This window comes from Ascaphus truei, chromosome 3 (assembly GCF_040206685.1).
Source record: "Ascaphus truei isolate aAscTru1 chromosome 3, aAscTru1.hap1, whole genome shotgun sequence".
In the NCBI taxonomy this organism is placed as follows: domain Eukaryota; kingdom Metazoa; phylum Chordata; class Amphibia; order Anura; family Ascaphidae; genus Ascaphus; species Ascaphus truei.
Window position 1 is genome coordinate 320,857,269 of NC_134485.1, and position 18,103 is coordinate 320,875,371.

The window sequence follows — 18,103 nt, forward strand, 5'->3', positions numbered from 1 at the left end:
GTTGGCCTTTGTGTGCTTGGAGGCCAGAGCGGCATTGTAAATTTGATTTATTTATAAAATGTTTTACCAGGAAGAAATGCATTGAGAGTTACCTCTCGTTTTCAAGTATGTCCTGGGCACAGAGTTAAGGCAAATAATACATGGTTACAAATACAGTTACATAAATGAACAGGGTATACATTATATACAAGACATTGCATGCACAGTTAGAGATAATATATATTATGGGCGTATGAAACAGTTACAGACCAGATTAAATTGTGAAACAGCCTAGGTTTTGAAAGAACTTAAACTGATGGTGGATGTGAGTCTCTGGTAGGTTGTTCCAGTTTTGGGGTGTACGGTAAGAGGAGGAGCGGCCGGATACTTTTGTTGAGCCTTGGGACCATGAACAGTCTTTTGGAGTCAGATCTCGGATGATAAGTGCTGCATGTGGTAGGGGTGAGGAGCTTGTTCAGGTAGCTGGGTAGCTTGCCCAGAAAGTATTTGAAGGCAAGACAGGAAAGGAGAACTTGTGCCTAGACTCCATTGATGACCAGTCTAGTTCTTTGAGCATTTCACAGTGATGTGTGTTGTAGTTGCATTGGAGAACAAAACGGCATATTGAATTGTAGAGGGTGTCAAGTTTTCTAAGGTGGGTTTGGGGTGCCGAGCCATATACTATGTCTCCATAGTCGATAATTGGCATTAGCATCTGCTGTGCAATGCGCTTTCTGACCAGCAGATTTAGGGAGGATTTGTTCCTATAAAGTACACCTAGTTTGGCAAAGGTTTTGGATTTCAGGGTGTCAATGTGCATTCCGAATGTTAAGTGGGAGTCAAACCATATGCCCAGGTATTAAAACTAGTAACAGGAATTAGGGTGGTGTTAGCATTGGTTCTGATCTGGAGCTCAGTCACTGGAAGCTTTAAAAATGTATTCTTGGTCCCAAATACCATTGTTACATTCTTGTCTGTGTTTAAAAACAGTTTGTTTTGGGAAATCCAGTTTTCGAGTCTCAAAACGTCAGACTGACGTATGTGTTCAAGGTCGGAGAGGCTATGGCTGTGTGCATATAGGATTGTGTCATCTGCATACATGTGTATTGAAATGGGATGTTGTTCAGATATTGCCATTTTCAATGCTGGCGAACTAGTTGAGGGGCGGCTGGGAGACTGGAAATGCTGGGCATTGGTCTATCTGTGGTTATTGCGAGTCTGTGAAAATCATTCTGCATGCTTTAGTTTTATATTCTAAATATATTTAAATGAAAGCATATTAAGTGTAGTGTCATTGTAGGCAGCTTGAGACTTTATTTTTTAGGTTGTACCTTTTTTTTTTTTTTTTTTCAGATGGTGAATTGATGCATATTTGACATAATGGCCAGTCCATGATGTAGCAATTAAAAATATTACATGTATTAAAGTATTTTGCTACTTTATATTCATTAAATACATGATAAGCAACAATTGCTCATGTATACAATGTGGGGAAAAATCTATTTAATTTTCCTGCGCAACCTGTGAAATGCATTCTCCCATTACATAGGTAATGTCCTTCCATTTCAGCAGGTTGGCACTTGACATTCAAATTACTTCACAAAAAGTAAGCAAAAGGACCCCCACAACAGATAATGTTAAGATTATGCATTTAGTTACCATGGAAATATTAAAACTTTACATATTCTGTTAATAAATGGATTACTATCTTTTTAGTTCAATTCTGAATAGGTGACATGACCCCTTTGGTGTTGGCTGTAATACAGTATGTTTTTGCTTCATATACTGCTTTATGTAGCATGCTCGAGGTACTGGTTAAAGTGTGACTTTTCCAATAATACTATAGCACTTTTTTTTAAAGGATGTGCGTGTCTGATTTCCCTAAAGCCATTGCACATTTGTACCACCGAACTCCAGAAAGAACTTATGAAGCCGAATCGCATTGATGTCATGCAAAAGTGTGGCACACAAAATGTAGCGCGCTCCATGCAGTAGCATTCTTTGTTTTTGGGCATGGTGGGGGGAAAAAATGGCTGCCTTTTTCTCGTCCGCTTCCCATCCAAAGTATAACTCCTTCTTATATTAGCGAAGTAGAAATGAAAGTATTTCATATCGGAGCACTGAATGTTTGAAAGATTAATCGCATTTAGAAGTCCGCATTTTCTGGCCTTTCACTAGCTTGTCTGCTTTCCATTGAAATATGCTCTTACACCCACATCCTCCTTTTTGCCGCCAGGGTTGCCACTTTTTGTCCAGCGAACCGTGGCGAGAACAATTGTCCTGCAGGAGATCATCGGGAAAGGGCGCTTTGGCGAAGTGTGGCGCGGGAAGTGGCGTGGGGGGGATGTAGCGGTCAAGATATTTTCCTCCCGGGAAGAGCGGTCGTGGTTCAGAGAGGCTGAAATCTACCAGACTGTGATGCTGCGTCACGAGAACATCTTGGGATTTATTGCTGCGGACAACAAAGGTAAAAATAATAAAAAATGGCCCTGTCAATAAAAGCGCATGGAGATTTTCACTTGAAAAAGCTGCCTTATAAATGTAGTGGGTCTCCTCTATTCATAGCAAAAGTTAGGGGATGCTCCGCTATGGGATCTGACGAACTCTTAGCCCTGAATAGTATGGATTTAACTTTACGAGATCAGGGGATTTCGGATACTCTCGTGGGCCACATGTCTCCACCAGTCTCGCAAACTAAAAATGTAAATTGAACAGACTAGTTATAAACTATGGATTCCAGCACAAAAAGGGAGCGGGGGACTGGAATCCCTGTATCTGAAGAAACATGGGAACATTTTCTTCCATCTAAGGTTGAGTGGAGGTCCTCAATTATTTGGTCACCATTTGCACCATCACTTTGATACAGGTATTGTCTGTATACTCACAATTTTGCACATTTAAGGTCACGTGTTTATTATTCATCACTTTTAACATTCACTGTCATTTTGCCACAAGACAGCGCCATCGTAGATACCTTTTCTCTCGTAGTTATAAACTATGTAGTGTTGTACTTTTAAAACGGTTTAGTTTGTAATAAACCTGTGCACAGACCTGTTCACATTTAAAGGGGCCACAAACGAATCCAACCACTGTCCTAAATAAGAATTGAGTCACATAACTGAAACTTCTCTAGTACAACACAGACAAATGGTATTCAAGGAATTAAGGTATTAACCCTACTTAACGTACTGGTTTACCCGGGACAATCAAGTTTTAACCGGTCTGTAGAAAAGCACAAATCGGACCAGAATAACCTCAAACAGCATAAAATGACCGAAGCTATGCTTTCTTTTAAATAAAGTCACCGGTTACATATGTATATGTAGGTCTTCAGTATATTACTGACTGATTATAGACCTGCCAGGTTGAGCAGGTAGCTTGCATTAGTTCATGATTTATATATGAAACGGCAACCAGAGACTATAAAATAGAGGAAGAAAAACAAGTTAGACTGATATTGTTGTGGGGCAGTTTACCTTTTAATCCAGGTTGTACTATTCAGAGCATCAATCTTCAACAACTAAGGATTTAAGACAGAAAATGCTACAAAAGCCGACTTTCTGTAGTCTTGGGTGATGCATGTTTTGAAAGACTAGACTAGTTATACTCTAAATTCTGCCAAAATCAAAACTTTGCGTATCCTGTTAAACTAATGTGATGGGTTACTTTTGATCTAGAGAGAAATGCATGGACCAGTGTGTCCTACGGTTGTCAGTCGGGAAACGTTATTGGATTACTGCTCAATGCTCCGCCAGAACTATTGGATACAGAATTAAAATGAATATTTCCCCTTTCACTCAGTGACTTTAGGTCTCTTGTGCTAAAAAAAAAATAATAGTAATGGCTAAACTTCATTTCTTATTACTGGAAGCTCCCTGTTTTAGGAGAAATTTTAACTACGGTGCAATTATACATTTAAAAGGTCGATGGCAATGATGAACCAACGGATGAAGACTATGGCTATGACGATTGACTGCTGTCAGTGGTCCAACGTTTGCACCGTAATTTTTCGTCTCATTGATCACTGTAAACTGTTCAGTTACACACCCCAAAAAAGTTTCAATGCAGGATTGTTGTTTCAACAGTCTTTGTATCTTGTGTTTCTGCAGACAATGGGACGTGGACTCAGCTGTGGCTTGTTTCAGACTATCATGAGCATGGCTCACTGTTTGACTATCTCAATCGATACACGGTTACCATTGAAGGCATGATCAAACTTTCTCTGTCGGCAGCTAGTGGTCTTGCCCATCTGCATATGGAGATTGTTGGAACTCAGGGTAAGGCAACAATAATACTCTTATCAGAGCATTTCAGATATGTGAAAAAATAAACCTAGTAAGAATAACCCTAACATTTGCAATGCACAAGCAAACTGAAATCAATCTAGAGCATGGCTTGGCACACACAAACATGGAATTACAAAGTAATAACGTCACAGAAAAATGAAGCATGTTTGTCTCAACTTCTCACCATCTATCATTTTGCTTACAAACTGCTCATCAAGGACTACCATTATTTATTTGGCTGGTACAGTGATTTGAAAAATAATTGACACCATTGTTTAAAGGTCTAAAAATTGTTTGCATGTCCGATATTCTGAAGTGTCATTACTGTTTTTGTTTTTTCATCGATCTTTAGTGCGTTCCAAACTATGTGCCAAATTACACAGATATAGCGACTTAAAGCTGCAGTTAAAGCAATATCATCATACATGTGTTTTTTTATCAGTTCTGTACCATGAGAAAATACTTGTAGCATAATTTTTTTTTTAAAATGTATTCTAATGTAACAATCATGTTTGTTTCTATAGCAACCATTTAAAAGTCACATCCCCTTCCTCTTCTGAGAGAGGCTCTGGCACACCCCTTTTCCCCTCTCTAGCAGTGCACCAATTGTAACTTGTTCCTGCCTGGTCACATGATCTTCCGCACAGACCTTTGCATCTTGAACTCTGCAGCACTGACAGTGATTTAGTGAACCCCGGGCTAAATCTTTGGCGTTCGATTACAGGAGAACGGATCGATTGGCAACTTAGCTAATCACTTGTCAGTGCGCAGATTGTATTGTGCACATATTGAATAGAAGAAAAATAAAAATAAAAATAAAACTGCAGCTTGAACTGCTGCTTTAAAACATTTACATAGTTGATACATGCACATCAGTTTATTCATAAGTTTATGCTTTCTTTTTACAGGAAAGCCTGGAATTGCTCATCGAGACCTAAAGTCCAAGAACATTCTGGTGAAGAAGAATGGCATGTGCGCCATCGCCGACTTGGGACTTGCTGTGCGTCATGACTCTGTCACCGACACGATTGATATTGCTCCAAACCAGAGAGTCGGAACCAAGCGGTAAGCTCAGAGACGTCATCAAGTCTTCAAATACTTAACTCTACCCTCTGAGTAACTATGAAATTGTTCATATTGATGTTTTTCCTTTCTTTCCATGATGCAGGTACATGGCTCCTGAAGTCTTGGATGAGACCATAAACATGAAACATTTCGACTCCTTTAAATGTGCCGATATTTATGCTCTGGGATTAGTTTACTGGGAAATTGCTCGTAGGGGAAGTGCAGGAGGTAATCTTCATCTTTATACACATATAACAACATATATGTATGTATAGATTTATGTACATAGCGCTTTAAAGCAGTAATACATGTAACATAATCATATAACAAATTATACAAAACACACAATTGGAAGAAGTGCTTCAGACAAAGTAACATATAGGAAAAGGAGTCCCTGCCCCGAAGAGCTTACAATCTAATTGGTAGAAAGTACGTCAAGAGACAGCAGGTGGGCGTTCTGGTAAGTGCGTCTGCAAGGGACCACGGTTTATGTATGAGGTGTATAGTATCAGCTTGGAGCTACTCGTATGCTTCGTTAAGGAGATTGGATTTAAGATGTGTCTTGAAGATGAATAGAGAGTATGCTAATCGGATATTGAGGGGAAGGGCATTCAAGAGGTGTGGGGCAGTCCGTGAGAGGTTAAAGGCGGGAGAGGGCTTTAGACACACAAGGGGTAGAGAGAAGACATCCTTGAGCAGAACACAAGAGTCAGGATGGTGTATAGCGAGAAATTAGAGCTGAGATGTAAGTAGTAGCAGAATAGTGTAAAGCTTTAAAAGTGAGGCGGAGAATGGAGTGTGAGATGCGGGATTTGATCGGAAGCCAGGAGAGGGATTTCAGCAGGGAAGACGCGGAGACAGATCTAGGAAAGAGTAGAATGATTCTGGCAGCAGCGTTTAGGATAGATTGTAAGGGAGACAGGTGAGAGGCCGGACAGGAGGAGGCTACCGTAGTTTAGACGGGAGAGAATGAGGGCCTTTGTCAGTTTTAGTAGTAGAGCAACATCAGAAAGGGCGCATCTTTGTGATATTGCGGAGGAAAAACGACTGGTTATGGCACCTTTTTGAATGTGGGAGGAGCAGTGTGTGACCCCTAGGCAACGTGCTTGTGATACTGGGTGTATAATAGTTCTTCCAACAACAGTAATGTGGAAGGAGGTAGTGGGGCCACATTTGGGAGGAAATATGAGGAGCTCTGTTTTTGTCGTGTTCATTTTAAGTCGGTGGAGGGCCATCCAGGATGATCTAGCAGAGACACATTCAGAAACTTTAGTCTGTGCAGCAGGTGTACAGTCAGGGGTTGTAAAGTGTGTGTGTGTGTGTGTGTGTGTGTGTGTGTGTGTGTGTTTTGCCAACACAATTGTGGGGGAAACCTAGAGAGAAAATAATGGCTGTAATGTCAATAGAGACTAAAATTGTTTCCAGCCATCTGTTTTTTAGTTTAAATTCCCTCTATTACAGTGGTTTGGTTCAGTGTGTTATGATCTAAAGCTGTGGAGGTTGACACCATGTTTAGGCTTAATTGCCCAGCAATTCCACCTACCTGGTCAGTTATATGTTGGCAGCCATGTACATGGCACTGTATTATGGTACATAATATAATTACACGCTGGAAACCCTACGTCCTTGCGTTCTGAGACCAGGACCTTCAACATTTTGTTTGTGTCCCCACTGGAAGCCTTGCTTGTTGCATGCATCCTAACTGCACTTTGTCCACTTGGGAGCAGTACACTTGCAACGTTCATATATGTGTTGGCTGTATTTCTGATCGCACCTGTAAGTACTAAAATAAAACAGCTGTTCAAGTCCCATCTCATAGCACTACCTCTGCTGAGTTTCTTCCATGCATCCATATTTCAGAATAGTGTTTACATTTTTTTTTTTTTTTTTTCAAACGTCTCCTGCTTTACCAATTTGATTCTGTTTTTTTAGGTTTCCATGAGGAATATCAGCTTCCCTATTACGACCTTGTACCTTCAGATCCTTCTATTGAGGAAATGAGAAAAGTAGTGTGTGACCAGAAGTTGCGGCCGAACATACCGAATTGGTGGCAAAGTTATGAGGTACATTTTTGGGGGAGAAAAAAAAAAAGTACACTTTCAAAAAAAAAATTTATATAGATATATCCACTAAAATAGGTACAGTACCATTGAGATTGTCTGATAACGGGTTTACAGCTCTGCCTTTTCTGCTGCAACTTTATTCTAATTGTTGCAGTTCAGCTTCCAGAACTATTAAACATATCTCATGTTGTAATGCAACCAATAAAATTGGTTCAACAGGTGTTACATTGGCTTGATATAGATATTTAGACACAATTAAATATACAATAAGCGCTCTACCATCACTTGTGGTTTGTAAACCATGATTGCTGGAAATGAATATTAAATTGCTAAGTGCAAATAAAAATCTAATAAGTGAATAAGAATTCAGAGTGAAATCCGTCTCCATGTGAGAAATCCTAGGAAGCCTAGAGATCTTAACAAGTTCTTCTCAAAACCTTGAGTTATATGGTACACAGAAAAATAGTTCTCCTAGGCGCAATGTTCAGAGGTTATCTAAATGCAATGGTTTGCCAAAAGAGAAACCGTCCCAGAAATGCATCAATGGTAAGGTATTCTTCAAATCGTTTCTCCAGAGTGCTCTCCCCATTCTGTAGGATAAACAGAAAGTGAGAAGACCATAGCGCAATATGTTGCCCACAGGGTCACTGATGAGACCACAGTATCCTACTTACACTTAGTAAGATGATAATGGACAGTAAATGTCTCGAACCAGCACTTAGAGATTCCTTGGTAGTTCCTTGGCTGGGTATCTTTGGCCAATATGTCCCTGGCTTATGTGGTGACGTCACCCACAAATAAAGGAAAGATATATAGTGTAATACAATTAACATTTAATACACACGCAAGACCTAGAGTAACACTCACAAAATCCACGGTCTTTTGCGCTTTTAAATTTGCAGTACGGTGTAGGGTCCTGGCGTCCTGCAGCTGGGGTTGGCGCCCTTCTCCCCGATGATATCACTGTATCACCTCCGCCTCAGTCTCCATGCTGCTGCGTCTTTATGCTCTACCCTAAAGACCCAGTAGCACGGAGACGGAGCAGGCGGAGCTACCGTGACGTCATCGGAGAAAGGGGCGTGAGACGCAGCTGTAAGGAGAGAGCCACACAGCAAATTTTTAAAGCGCAAAAGACCGTGGATCTTGTGCGTGTTACTCTAGGTCTTGCGTGTGTATTAAATGTTAATTGTATTTAAGTAATAATCCCCTCAGAACAGGGCATTACTGGCCAATAATGCCCTGGCTGGAAGAGTTGAAGGCCCGAGGCGAAGCCGAGGGACTTTAACACAGGGAATTATTACTATTATAGGCTAAATGTAGACTTTTTTCATAAATATTAGACACTTTTGTATAGTTAAATAGATTTTTTTTAAATTAAAATAAAATGGTAAATACATGAAACCACCTCTATATACGCTTACACTGCAGATATCTATATCCACACACTGCCGTCCCCTCTGTGTGCACACACACACACACGCACACACACACACACACACACACACACACACACACACACACACACACACACACACACACACACACACACACACCAGCTCTACACACAAATTGCTGCTACACACACACACAAACAGCACACCACACACAGCAGCTCTACACACACACACACACACATACACATACACACACACACACACACACACACCAGCTCTACACACACACACCACAGCAGCTCCACACACACACACCACAGCAGCTCCACACACACCCCCCACAGCAGCTCTATACACACACACACAACAACTCTACACAAACACACACAACACAGCAGCTCTACACACACACACACACACACACAACAGCTCTACACAAACACACACACACAACAGCTCTACACACACCACACACACACACACACACACACACACACACAACACAGCAGCTCTACACACACACACACACAACACAGCAGCTCTACACACACACACACACAACACAGCAGCTCTACACACACACACACACAACACAGCAGCTCTACACACACACACACACAACACAGCAGCTCTACACACACACACACACACACCAGCTCTACACACACAACAGCTCTACACAAACACACACAACACAGCAGCTCTACACACACAAACTCTGCTGCTACACACATGCTACACCCATAAACACTGCTGCTGACACACACACTGGAGCTCTATACACACACACACACACACACAGCAGCTCTACACACACACACAACACAACAACGCACGCTGCTGCTATACCCATAAACACCACTACTGACACCACACACAATAAAAAATGCAGCCATTTACTAAACTTTGCAGACTCTTTCCCCCCCGCTCCCCCCCCCCCCAAATTCAACTGAATCTGCTCAGAAAATCTGTCAGCTCGGGAGGGGGAGGAGTCAACCCGTGGCTGATACGTCCTGACCAATCCCCTGTCCTGTCTCTGAGCTGTTACTTCATTCAGACGAATCCCCTGCCCTGTTTCAGCTGTTCTGAAAGCTGATTGGCTGGAAATAAACACATTGAAAACTAGACATTGCAAGCTGCTTAAATTCCGGACATTACTGATTGGATAATGCCCGGAATTTTAACCAATCAGAGCAGGGTTTTCAATAATGCCTGGAATTTTACTGCTTTAGCCTATAATACGTAATATATATATCTTTCCTTTATTTGTGGTTAACGTCACCACAAAGCTGGGGGCAAGTGGTGGTTCGAGACATTTTACTGGAGAGACCATTTGAGAGAATACCTTACCATTAATGAATTTCTGTAACTTTTTTTTCTTTTTTTTTTTTTGCAAATTATTGCATTTTGATCTCTGAACATTGCTCAATGGAGAACTATTTTTCTGTGTATCATTGGGAGGGTATGTCCCAGGACATACTTGAAAACGAGAGGTAACTCAATGTATTACTTCCTGGTAATAGTTGAAGGAACACAGGGCACAAACGGATTTGGAATAACCAACTCATTTATTGAGCCAAACACAGCACCGTATTGGTCTTTATCAAGTGACATAGTGGCCACTATGTCACTTGATAAAGACCAATAAGGTCGAAACGTTTGGCTCAATAAATGAGTTGGTTATTCCAAATCCGTTTGTGCCCTGTGTTCCTTCAGCTACTACTTACATTGGATTGATTACAGGCTATCGTTTAAACACAGGAGCACCGGTAATTGTATCATCTTTTATTATACTTTTTTTTAGGTGTGCAGCATTTATTTCATATACTTGGACTCCAATTACTTCCTGGTAAAACATTTTATAAATAAATAGACACAATTGTGACCACAATATGTCACGAAGTAAAATGTGTGGTCCAAAACCGATAAAACATTGTTAAAAAGAAGTCATGAAATAGATTGTTTGTTCTTTCCGTATCTTCCACCTTTTGGTAAAGGCTCGTATTAGAAATGCGTATGCAACATTTAATAGATAATTGAAAAAAGCTATTCTTATTGTATAAAGCAAACCTCTTCCACGTCCACCTGCCACTGCAGATTGTAGGAAAACTTGATACATTTGCAAACACAAGTAAATGCACCTGATTTGGTATAGGAATAGAATATTAATGGGTTGCTCTGAAATAACGGGTCTGGATTGGAGAACAACCCAATGGCACACAGCATATCATTTTACTAGAGACATAAAGGTTACATTTCACTCTTTCCCCTGGACTCCTTTTCAATGTTTGTCCCCAGGTGACCTTTCACGTATACAGTGCATAGCCACCCTGTGTTTAAATGTAAGGTTGCAACTATTAAACTGTATAAATATCAGGGGGGGGGGGGGGATTTAAACATGTAAAATCAGGGATGGAAAAGTTCCCTCCTCACCAATGTATGGAGCATTTATCAGCCTGGCTAGTGAGCGGTCAACTCTTCTCCCGCTCTTCCTAGCCAGACGTGTCGGGTGCTTGCTGTCTTTGAATACAAACTTCTGGCCACTTTATTACCAATGAGAGAGACTCAACGTAGTAGTGTGTCCTGCATCTCGGTAACGGCCTTCTCCAGGCACCACCTATTCAAAAGCATGGAAAGGTTGATAAAGGACGGTCAGAACGTTACTCAGAGGGAAGAGTAGGGTGCGTTGCAGGGGAGGATAGAGAGGGTGTGGTGAAGTAGTGTGCGCAGGGGCAGGAAGTGATGATGGGGGAGGAGGAAAATAGCATGCAAGTGCAATGATGGAGATACAGACTCTAAAAGACCAGTCTGGAGCAATAAATGAATGCATTAATGTTCTAAAAGTACCAGCACATCTTTACACAATCAGACTGTTCTTTTATAGGTTTTTTTTTCTTTTTCTGTTCCCCTTCATCTTTCTTCTTGTATCTCCCTCACCATTCCTCCCCTAAATACACCTTTTATCTCTTTCTCCTTCAATAATACATAGTTGAGCAAAGACTAAACATCAATTGATAGTGAAGATGGCCATTGAATGAGGGACTATTGATGAGCAAGATCATATTCCACTTCCACTTTTGAAATTTGAATGAATGTAATGTAGCCTTGTTTTCTTGGGAAGATAACAATTTATTCAGGGCAGTAGGTGCTGGTCCTCCACATGTGAATACCACCAAACTGATGACGGGTGGAAAAATTCATTCGTAACTTCTTGCCGCCCCCCGCAACCCCTCCCCCCCCCCCCCCCCCCCAACTGTGTGCAAGCCTAAACATACACAAATTATGAGCCTGAAGAATACAGCGTATTCTGAATCTGACCTCGAAGAGTAAAGAATGTCTGATTTGTTACTTTTAGATGTCAAGCGTATTCCCTTCAATTCCTCATGGAATGTTAGATCTTCTCTTGGCCACTTCATCTTTGTTTAATTGTGTGGGTCAAGGCAATTTAAAGCACAACAAACTACAAATTGGAATTATGTAGGAAGAACAGTGTAAATGCAATCCCCAGAAGCATTATGTAACTACCCACTTTGTGATGTTCGCTCAATGCCAACAATGGTTTACTGCTGTTTAAAGCCCTGTGTAGTATATCCAGGTTTGAAAGCCACAGAGCTCCATCTGCAAAGCTTTATACTGTTACAAGTCAGACTATCTCTAGGAAAGGGGGCAGCTGATAAGTTGTAATTGAAAGGAATTTGCTTGTAGAGATGTTCCTTTTACCACAAACTCATGATCTGATATGTTTGTATTGACCAGGCTCTTCGAGTGATGGGGAAGATGATGCAGGAGTGCTGGTATGCTAATGGGGCAGCCCGGTTGACAGCTCTGCGCATTAAAAAAACACTGTCACAGCTCAGCATACAGGAGGATGTGAAGATCTGAAAATACCAACCCCTTCCCACCCCCGAGAAAATGTGGAAAAGTCATACAAGCTGCCATGACGTAGTACATAAACATGAGGCCTACCTCAACGTTTCTTCCCAGACGACTGCCAGTTGGACAGCGGGGCTTTTTTTTTTTGGCCAAAACGGAAGAGAACAGCACACTACAAATTAATTCTAGGTTTGGGTATGAAATAGAGAATTTTGTTTTCTATATTTTTTTTCTTTTCTTACGAGCATGACCATATGGAATTAACTTCAGGTGATTGCCGCATTGCCTGACTTTCGAGTTCTCACAGTGGCGCCCCCCCGTTCATCATTGTGAGGTAAAATCTTCTTCGTCTAACTTGTTCAGGGTACTGCCCAGTGCAACAGACCCATGCTCCCCCTCCTCCTTTCTTTTTCTTTTTTTTCTCAACTGGTTCAGGTTCTGAGAGACTTGTGAGCAAGCTGAGGTTTTTCAGCGACTTACCCTAATCCGACAAGGCAAAGGAACATGAATTCTCTCTTCAGGCTTTGCAAAAATGAACACTGGAGCTTGAAAGAAAACACGACACAGTCCACGTAGACCCGCGTCCATGCATGTGCAGGTTGTGTGTAGCTCTCTTTGACCTGTGTTTTGTAGGTGTACATGTGAGCTTGTCTGCATGCGCAAATATACAGCTCCACTTTTTGAAGTGTCCATGTGTAGGTCACCTTAGTGACACTTCATGTAAAGTTTGCGTATAGGGCCTCCTAGTTGCTTTTTTTTTGTTTTTGTGAAACCCAACTCTGAGCTTATTTGGTCATAACACGTAACATCCGCTTTCCAAGAAGAGGAGATTTGTGCTGGTGAAATTTATTGGCAATAGAAATGTATCAATTAAAAGACCCTCAGCTTGCGCTGTCCAAGAGGATAAGAAGCGAGGAGGACAACCTGCAAAAATCCATTTGATAATGAATCTCAGGTGTCAAGCATTTGCCAACAGCAGGGATTTTAGATGTGTGTGCTCATTCAATAGATAGGATTGTGGAAGGCATGGTTCCTTGCAGCCAGCGCCCTGGAAGACCTCCGTACACTTTAGAAAGGAAGAAGTGTGGTTCTCATTTGGTGCGGATCAGCAACTCGCACGTGAACCGTGTTTCGACCACCCAGGGCCCGGCAAAGCGGTTTCTATTTGAGCGACACATCACATTTTAATACAGGATGTTAGTTGGATGGGAGAATTTTTGGTTCAGCATCTACAATAACTCTGAAGCCATAACTTTTAACTGGAGTGTTTGTTTTTGTTTTGTTTTTAAGTTTTGGGGAGAGTAGGGATTTTAACTTTTTTTATTAAATATTTTAAGTCTTTGTATAAAAGAAAAACAAAAAACAGCTCTCTATAAATATATATAAAAAGTACACACGTACACACACACGTACACACACACGTACACACACACGTACACACACACGTACACACACACGTACACACACACGTACACACACACACGTACACACACACACGTACACACACACACGTACACACACACGTACACGTACACACGTACACACGTACACACGTACACGTACACACGTACACACGTACACACGTACACACGTACACGTACACGTACACACACACACACGTACACACACGTACACACACGTACACACACACGTACACACACACACGTACACACACGTACACACACACACGTACACACACGTACACACACGTACACGTACACACACGTACACGTACACACACGTACACACACACACACGTACACACACGTACACACACGTACACACACGTACACACACACACACACACACACACACACACACACACACACACGTATAAATATTACCTCTCAGACTATTGTTTGTATAAAAATCACTACAAAAAACCAAATGCGCCAAGCTATATTTACACTGGAACTATTTGTACATGTACCTGGAATTTTCTTCTACAAGCTGGAACGGATCTGTACTCACGGCTACATGTCGCATTTTTATAATGTCATATTCTCATTGTCTGTTTTTTCAGGTGTACACCATTTTTCTGTGTGTATCCTTCAGGGGTTTTAGTGACGTGTCCGAAGTGATTATATAAATAAATATATATTTTTTTTTTTTCTGCTTTCTGTGCAGAACTGTTAAATAAACTCTCCCATTCATCTTGTCTGAGGTGCGTCTTGCAACCTCGCACAGCTTGCTGTCATACTGCAGTGGAGCTGGCTTGTGCGTTAATGGGGTGTACATAAAGATTTGTATTTTGGGGGGGTGTGATCTGTGTAAGTTGAGCTGTTGTGTTACATATACAGCATTCATCATTACGCTAACTGCAAATGCTAGTGAACATGTTACACACATGCGAATACAACATATCAGGATTCTAAATTTTAGTTTGGCAAAATTGAATCAGAACATATGAGTGGTGTGATTGATTTAATGACATATTGCCATATATTGTGGAAGCATTAAGATTAGGCCATCAGAATGGTGATGGTACCCAGCAGGATAGTGGCCATTTTTTCTGCTGCCTACCTGGTTTTAAAAATGCAGACGTGAGCACATTCCTGAAGAAGGTGTCTGAGGGGTACTTAGACATTTTATCAATAATGAAATAATTTCTACTGAACACTATTGTGTTTTTTTATTTTTTTACAACAAACTTTCACACTTAAATACTATTGGGAAAAGGTGACGTGTTGCGATCCGGTCTTGACCAATAGCACACGAGGCATCTCTGATTCAACTCTGGTAAAAGTCAACCAAAATCTATTCTGTATGACATGCTTGCATGTTCTATCATTGATGTTAAAAACACCATGTATGTGTTCTGTAATGAAAGTCGGGACACAGTATTCTAGCTGTCCTGCCTGAAGTATAGAGGCCTTCTTAACTACTGACCTCTTTCAGTAAGAGGGATGGTGTTCTCCAGAAGCAGACAGTTTGCCAGAAACACATGGTTGAACTGAACACCTGACTGGCTAAATTGTTCATAAATGGAAGCAGCCTGCCAATGAGGCACTCGATGTATAAAAATGATTGCACACGTTTGCCTCAACGAGGCCTATTCTCTGTGAGCAAGACCTTTAACCACCTAGATCTAGATGTGCATGCTGGCTTACGCCCGTGGCTATGTCTTTGCCATCTTCAGTTCATTGGTTTCTTATTTTGACTGTACAATTTGCATACTCCTTGTGCTTTTTGTATTGTATAATTTAAGTTATGCAGTGAACAAATGCAATCCATGAACCTGTTTGGGGCCTGCCTGCAAATACATTGTTGGGTGTTGCAGGCCCCTTTGACACCTAAAGGGTTGAAGGCCGCATGAATTTCCATTTTCTTCCACTCTTGGGTCCCCTTCATTCAATGCCTGAAAAGGGACCTAGGTTATCCTGGACATCTGCTTGGCACAAGTTATTTCCACTCGCCCGTTTGTCTTGTTGAAAAAGTATTTATTGTTCCTAGTGAGTGTAGAAAGCACTTTCTTTCCTGGACAGTATTCCAGGTATATTCCATGTAACATCCGATTTGACATGTCTCTTGTTGACCTGATACTCTGCATCATCGGATCTACATTCATGCATATGAGCTTTCATTTTGTCATGAAATGCATACATTTGTATAACCACTACATTAACTTATGGGAGGTGTTCTCTACACTTCTTTCTTTGCAGAATTACCATGTAAATGTTGAAATCTCAAAAGAAACTGCTGTTTTTTTTTTTTTCTTGTCTTCTGAACTAGAATGTTTTTTGCTAAAGCATCATTCAATGAAATAATGAAAACAAACTCTTGGCCCGCTTATTTTTTTATGTACAGAAGGTGACTATTTTCTAGCTTTCAGCTGTAGTTTTTAGGCCATAAGCACATAATGTAGTGATGGTAGAATCAAACTTTTAAGTTGAATTGTAGCATGAATTCTAATCATTTTTCTCAGGATGTCTGAATGTTTTACAGTAATCAAGATAGGTACATAATCAACAGGGACAGTGAATTTCTCAGTTTGTATTGTCTGCTCAAGACTGCTAGTTAAAGGGATCTAAACCCATACATATTTCCCTTAACAGAGCAGTTCTATGCAAGCTGCATTTTCTGTTTGACGTGGAGATGCTCATCCAATGAAAGTGAACACGCTGCACTGTATAATAAGCCTTTTTATATCCTTCCACTCTTCCAAGTCTCTCTCCATTGAAACGTCGCTAGCCACAATATTAAAAAGAGAAAAAAAAACATCGGCAAATTTGCAATGTTGATTTTGCGGTCTATCCCTAGTGTCGCCCAATTCATATCAAACAAGTGCTTTCTCCCCCCCATGTGACATTTGCCACATAGCAAGTGGCATTTACAAACTTCGACCATTAAGGGCAGAGATTGGGGGATCGGCTGCTTTTTTAAAAAAATTCCCGGTTGTGCCTGCTACCCAAGCAGAAGCAACTTCAGGAATTTTGAAGGTTCTAGTTTTGTTTTATAATGCAGCGTGCTCCTTTTCCACAGGGAGGTGGCAAACATGTTGAGTATGAAATGCAGCTTTCGAAGAAAAGTTTTAGTCGATTCATTTTTCAGGTAACCCTTCCGGAGCCGGACAGTACCACAAAGTGTTGCTTTGCAATAGGTGTCTGGTCCATCTGGCGCTGATTTGTGGTTAAGATGAATTTTTGGTACTTTTCTCTTACCATCCAGGTTTTCATTGTATTGGAAAGGACTGTAAAAGAACCACTTAGACACTTTACCTCCTCAGTATGCAAATGTAAATAAATTGTATGATAGACAAATCTTTTGTTAATATAAAAAAATGCTGTCCAATTTCTGCTGTACATTAAAAGTTTGTTTTATTCATGTTACTTGTGTGTTTATTAGGTTTGTGTTTTATTCTTTTTAAATGGCACTGCCTATGAACCCAGCATTATAGATGGTAATCCAAGAACAATGACTCCCTGTTTTAATCCTCATCCTCATGCTTTTATCTTTTGGTACTTACTGGTTTTTGAGGCTTGGTAATGCTTAATTGTATATTATCTATGGCAGCACATTCATTTAATGCTTCACTGATGCCTCCTGTGAGAATTTAGTGAAGGGTACTTTTTTTCCTATTTATATATAATACAATTAAACGATTACAATCAAATGTTGCCTTACTTGGTATATGGGCATAGAGACTGGTGCTAGAGTGGTTACAACCAGATGCTCTTAACCAAGCTTACACTTCAGCCCTTGACATATGTTTTTTACGGGCAGGCAGCCGGGCTTCACCTTTTATTAATGAAGACCCGCTCCCTCCTACCATCACAGTGGAGACACAAGACCACCTTAAATATGTCGGTAGTTATAGCTAATACTAAGGGGCTTATACAAGAGGCCCCCCAAAGCGGCCAATCGCACCCCCGGCCTCCCAAAAACTCCCATTAACTTGAATGGGCCAATTTCACTGCAATCAGTTGCTTCGGAGCATATAGAA

General features: G+C 40.9%; 1 protein-coding gene across 1 annotated transcript in view; it reads left to right on the forward strand.

The window, feature by feature from the left end:
* ACVR1B (activin A receptor type 1B) overlaps nucleotides 1-17,484 on the forward strand; it is a 42,397-nt gene extending 24,913 nt beyond the window's left edge. Inside the window, exons 4-9 of the mRNA XM_075591177.1 lie at nucleotides 2,216-2,446; nucleotides 4,089-4,256; nucleotides 5,174-5,330; nucleotides 5,434-5,558; nucleotides 7,263-7,393; nucleotides 12,544-17,484. Of these exons, the coding sequence (XP_075447292.1) occupies nucleotides 2,216-2,446; nucleotides 4,089-4,256; nucleotides 5,174-5,330; nucleotides 5,434-5,558; nucleotides 7,263-7,393; nucleotides 12,544-12,669 (938 nt within the window). The 3' untranslated portion in view covers nucleotides 12,670-17,484. The remainder of the gene's footprint in view (nucleotides 1-2,215; nucleotides 2,447-4,088; nucleotides 4,257-5,173; nucleotides 5,331-5,433; nucleotides 5,559-7,262; nucleotides 7,394-12,543) is intronic.
* Nucleotides 17,485-18,103: the final 619 nt, after the last annotated feature.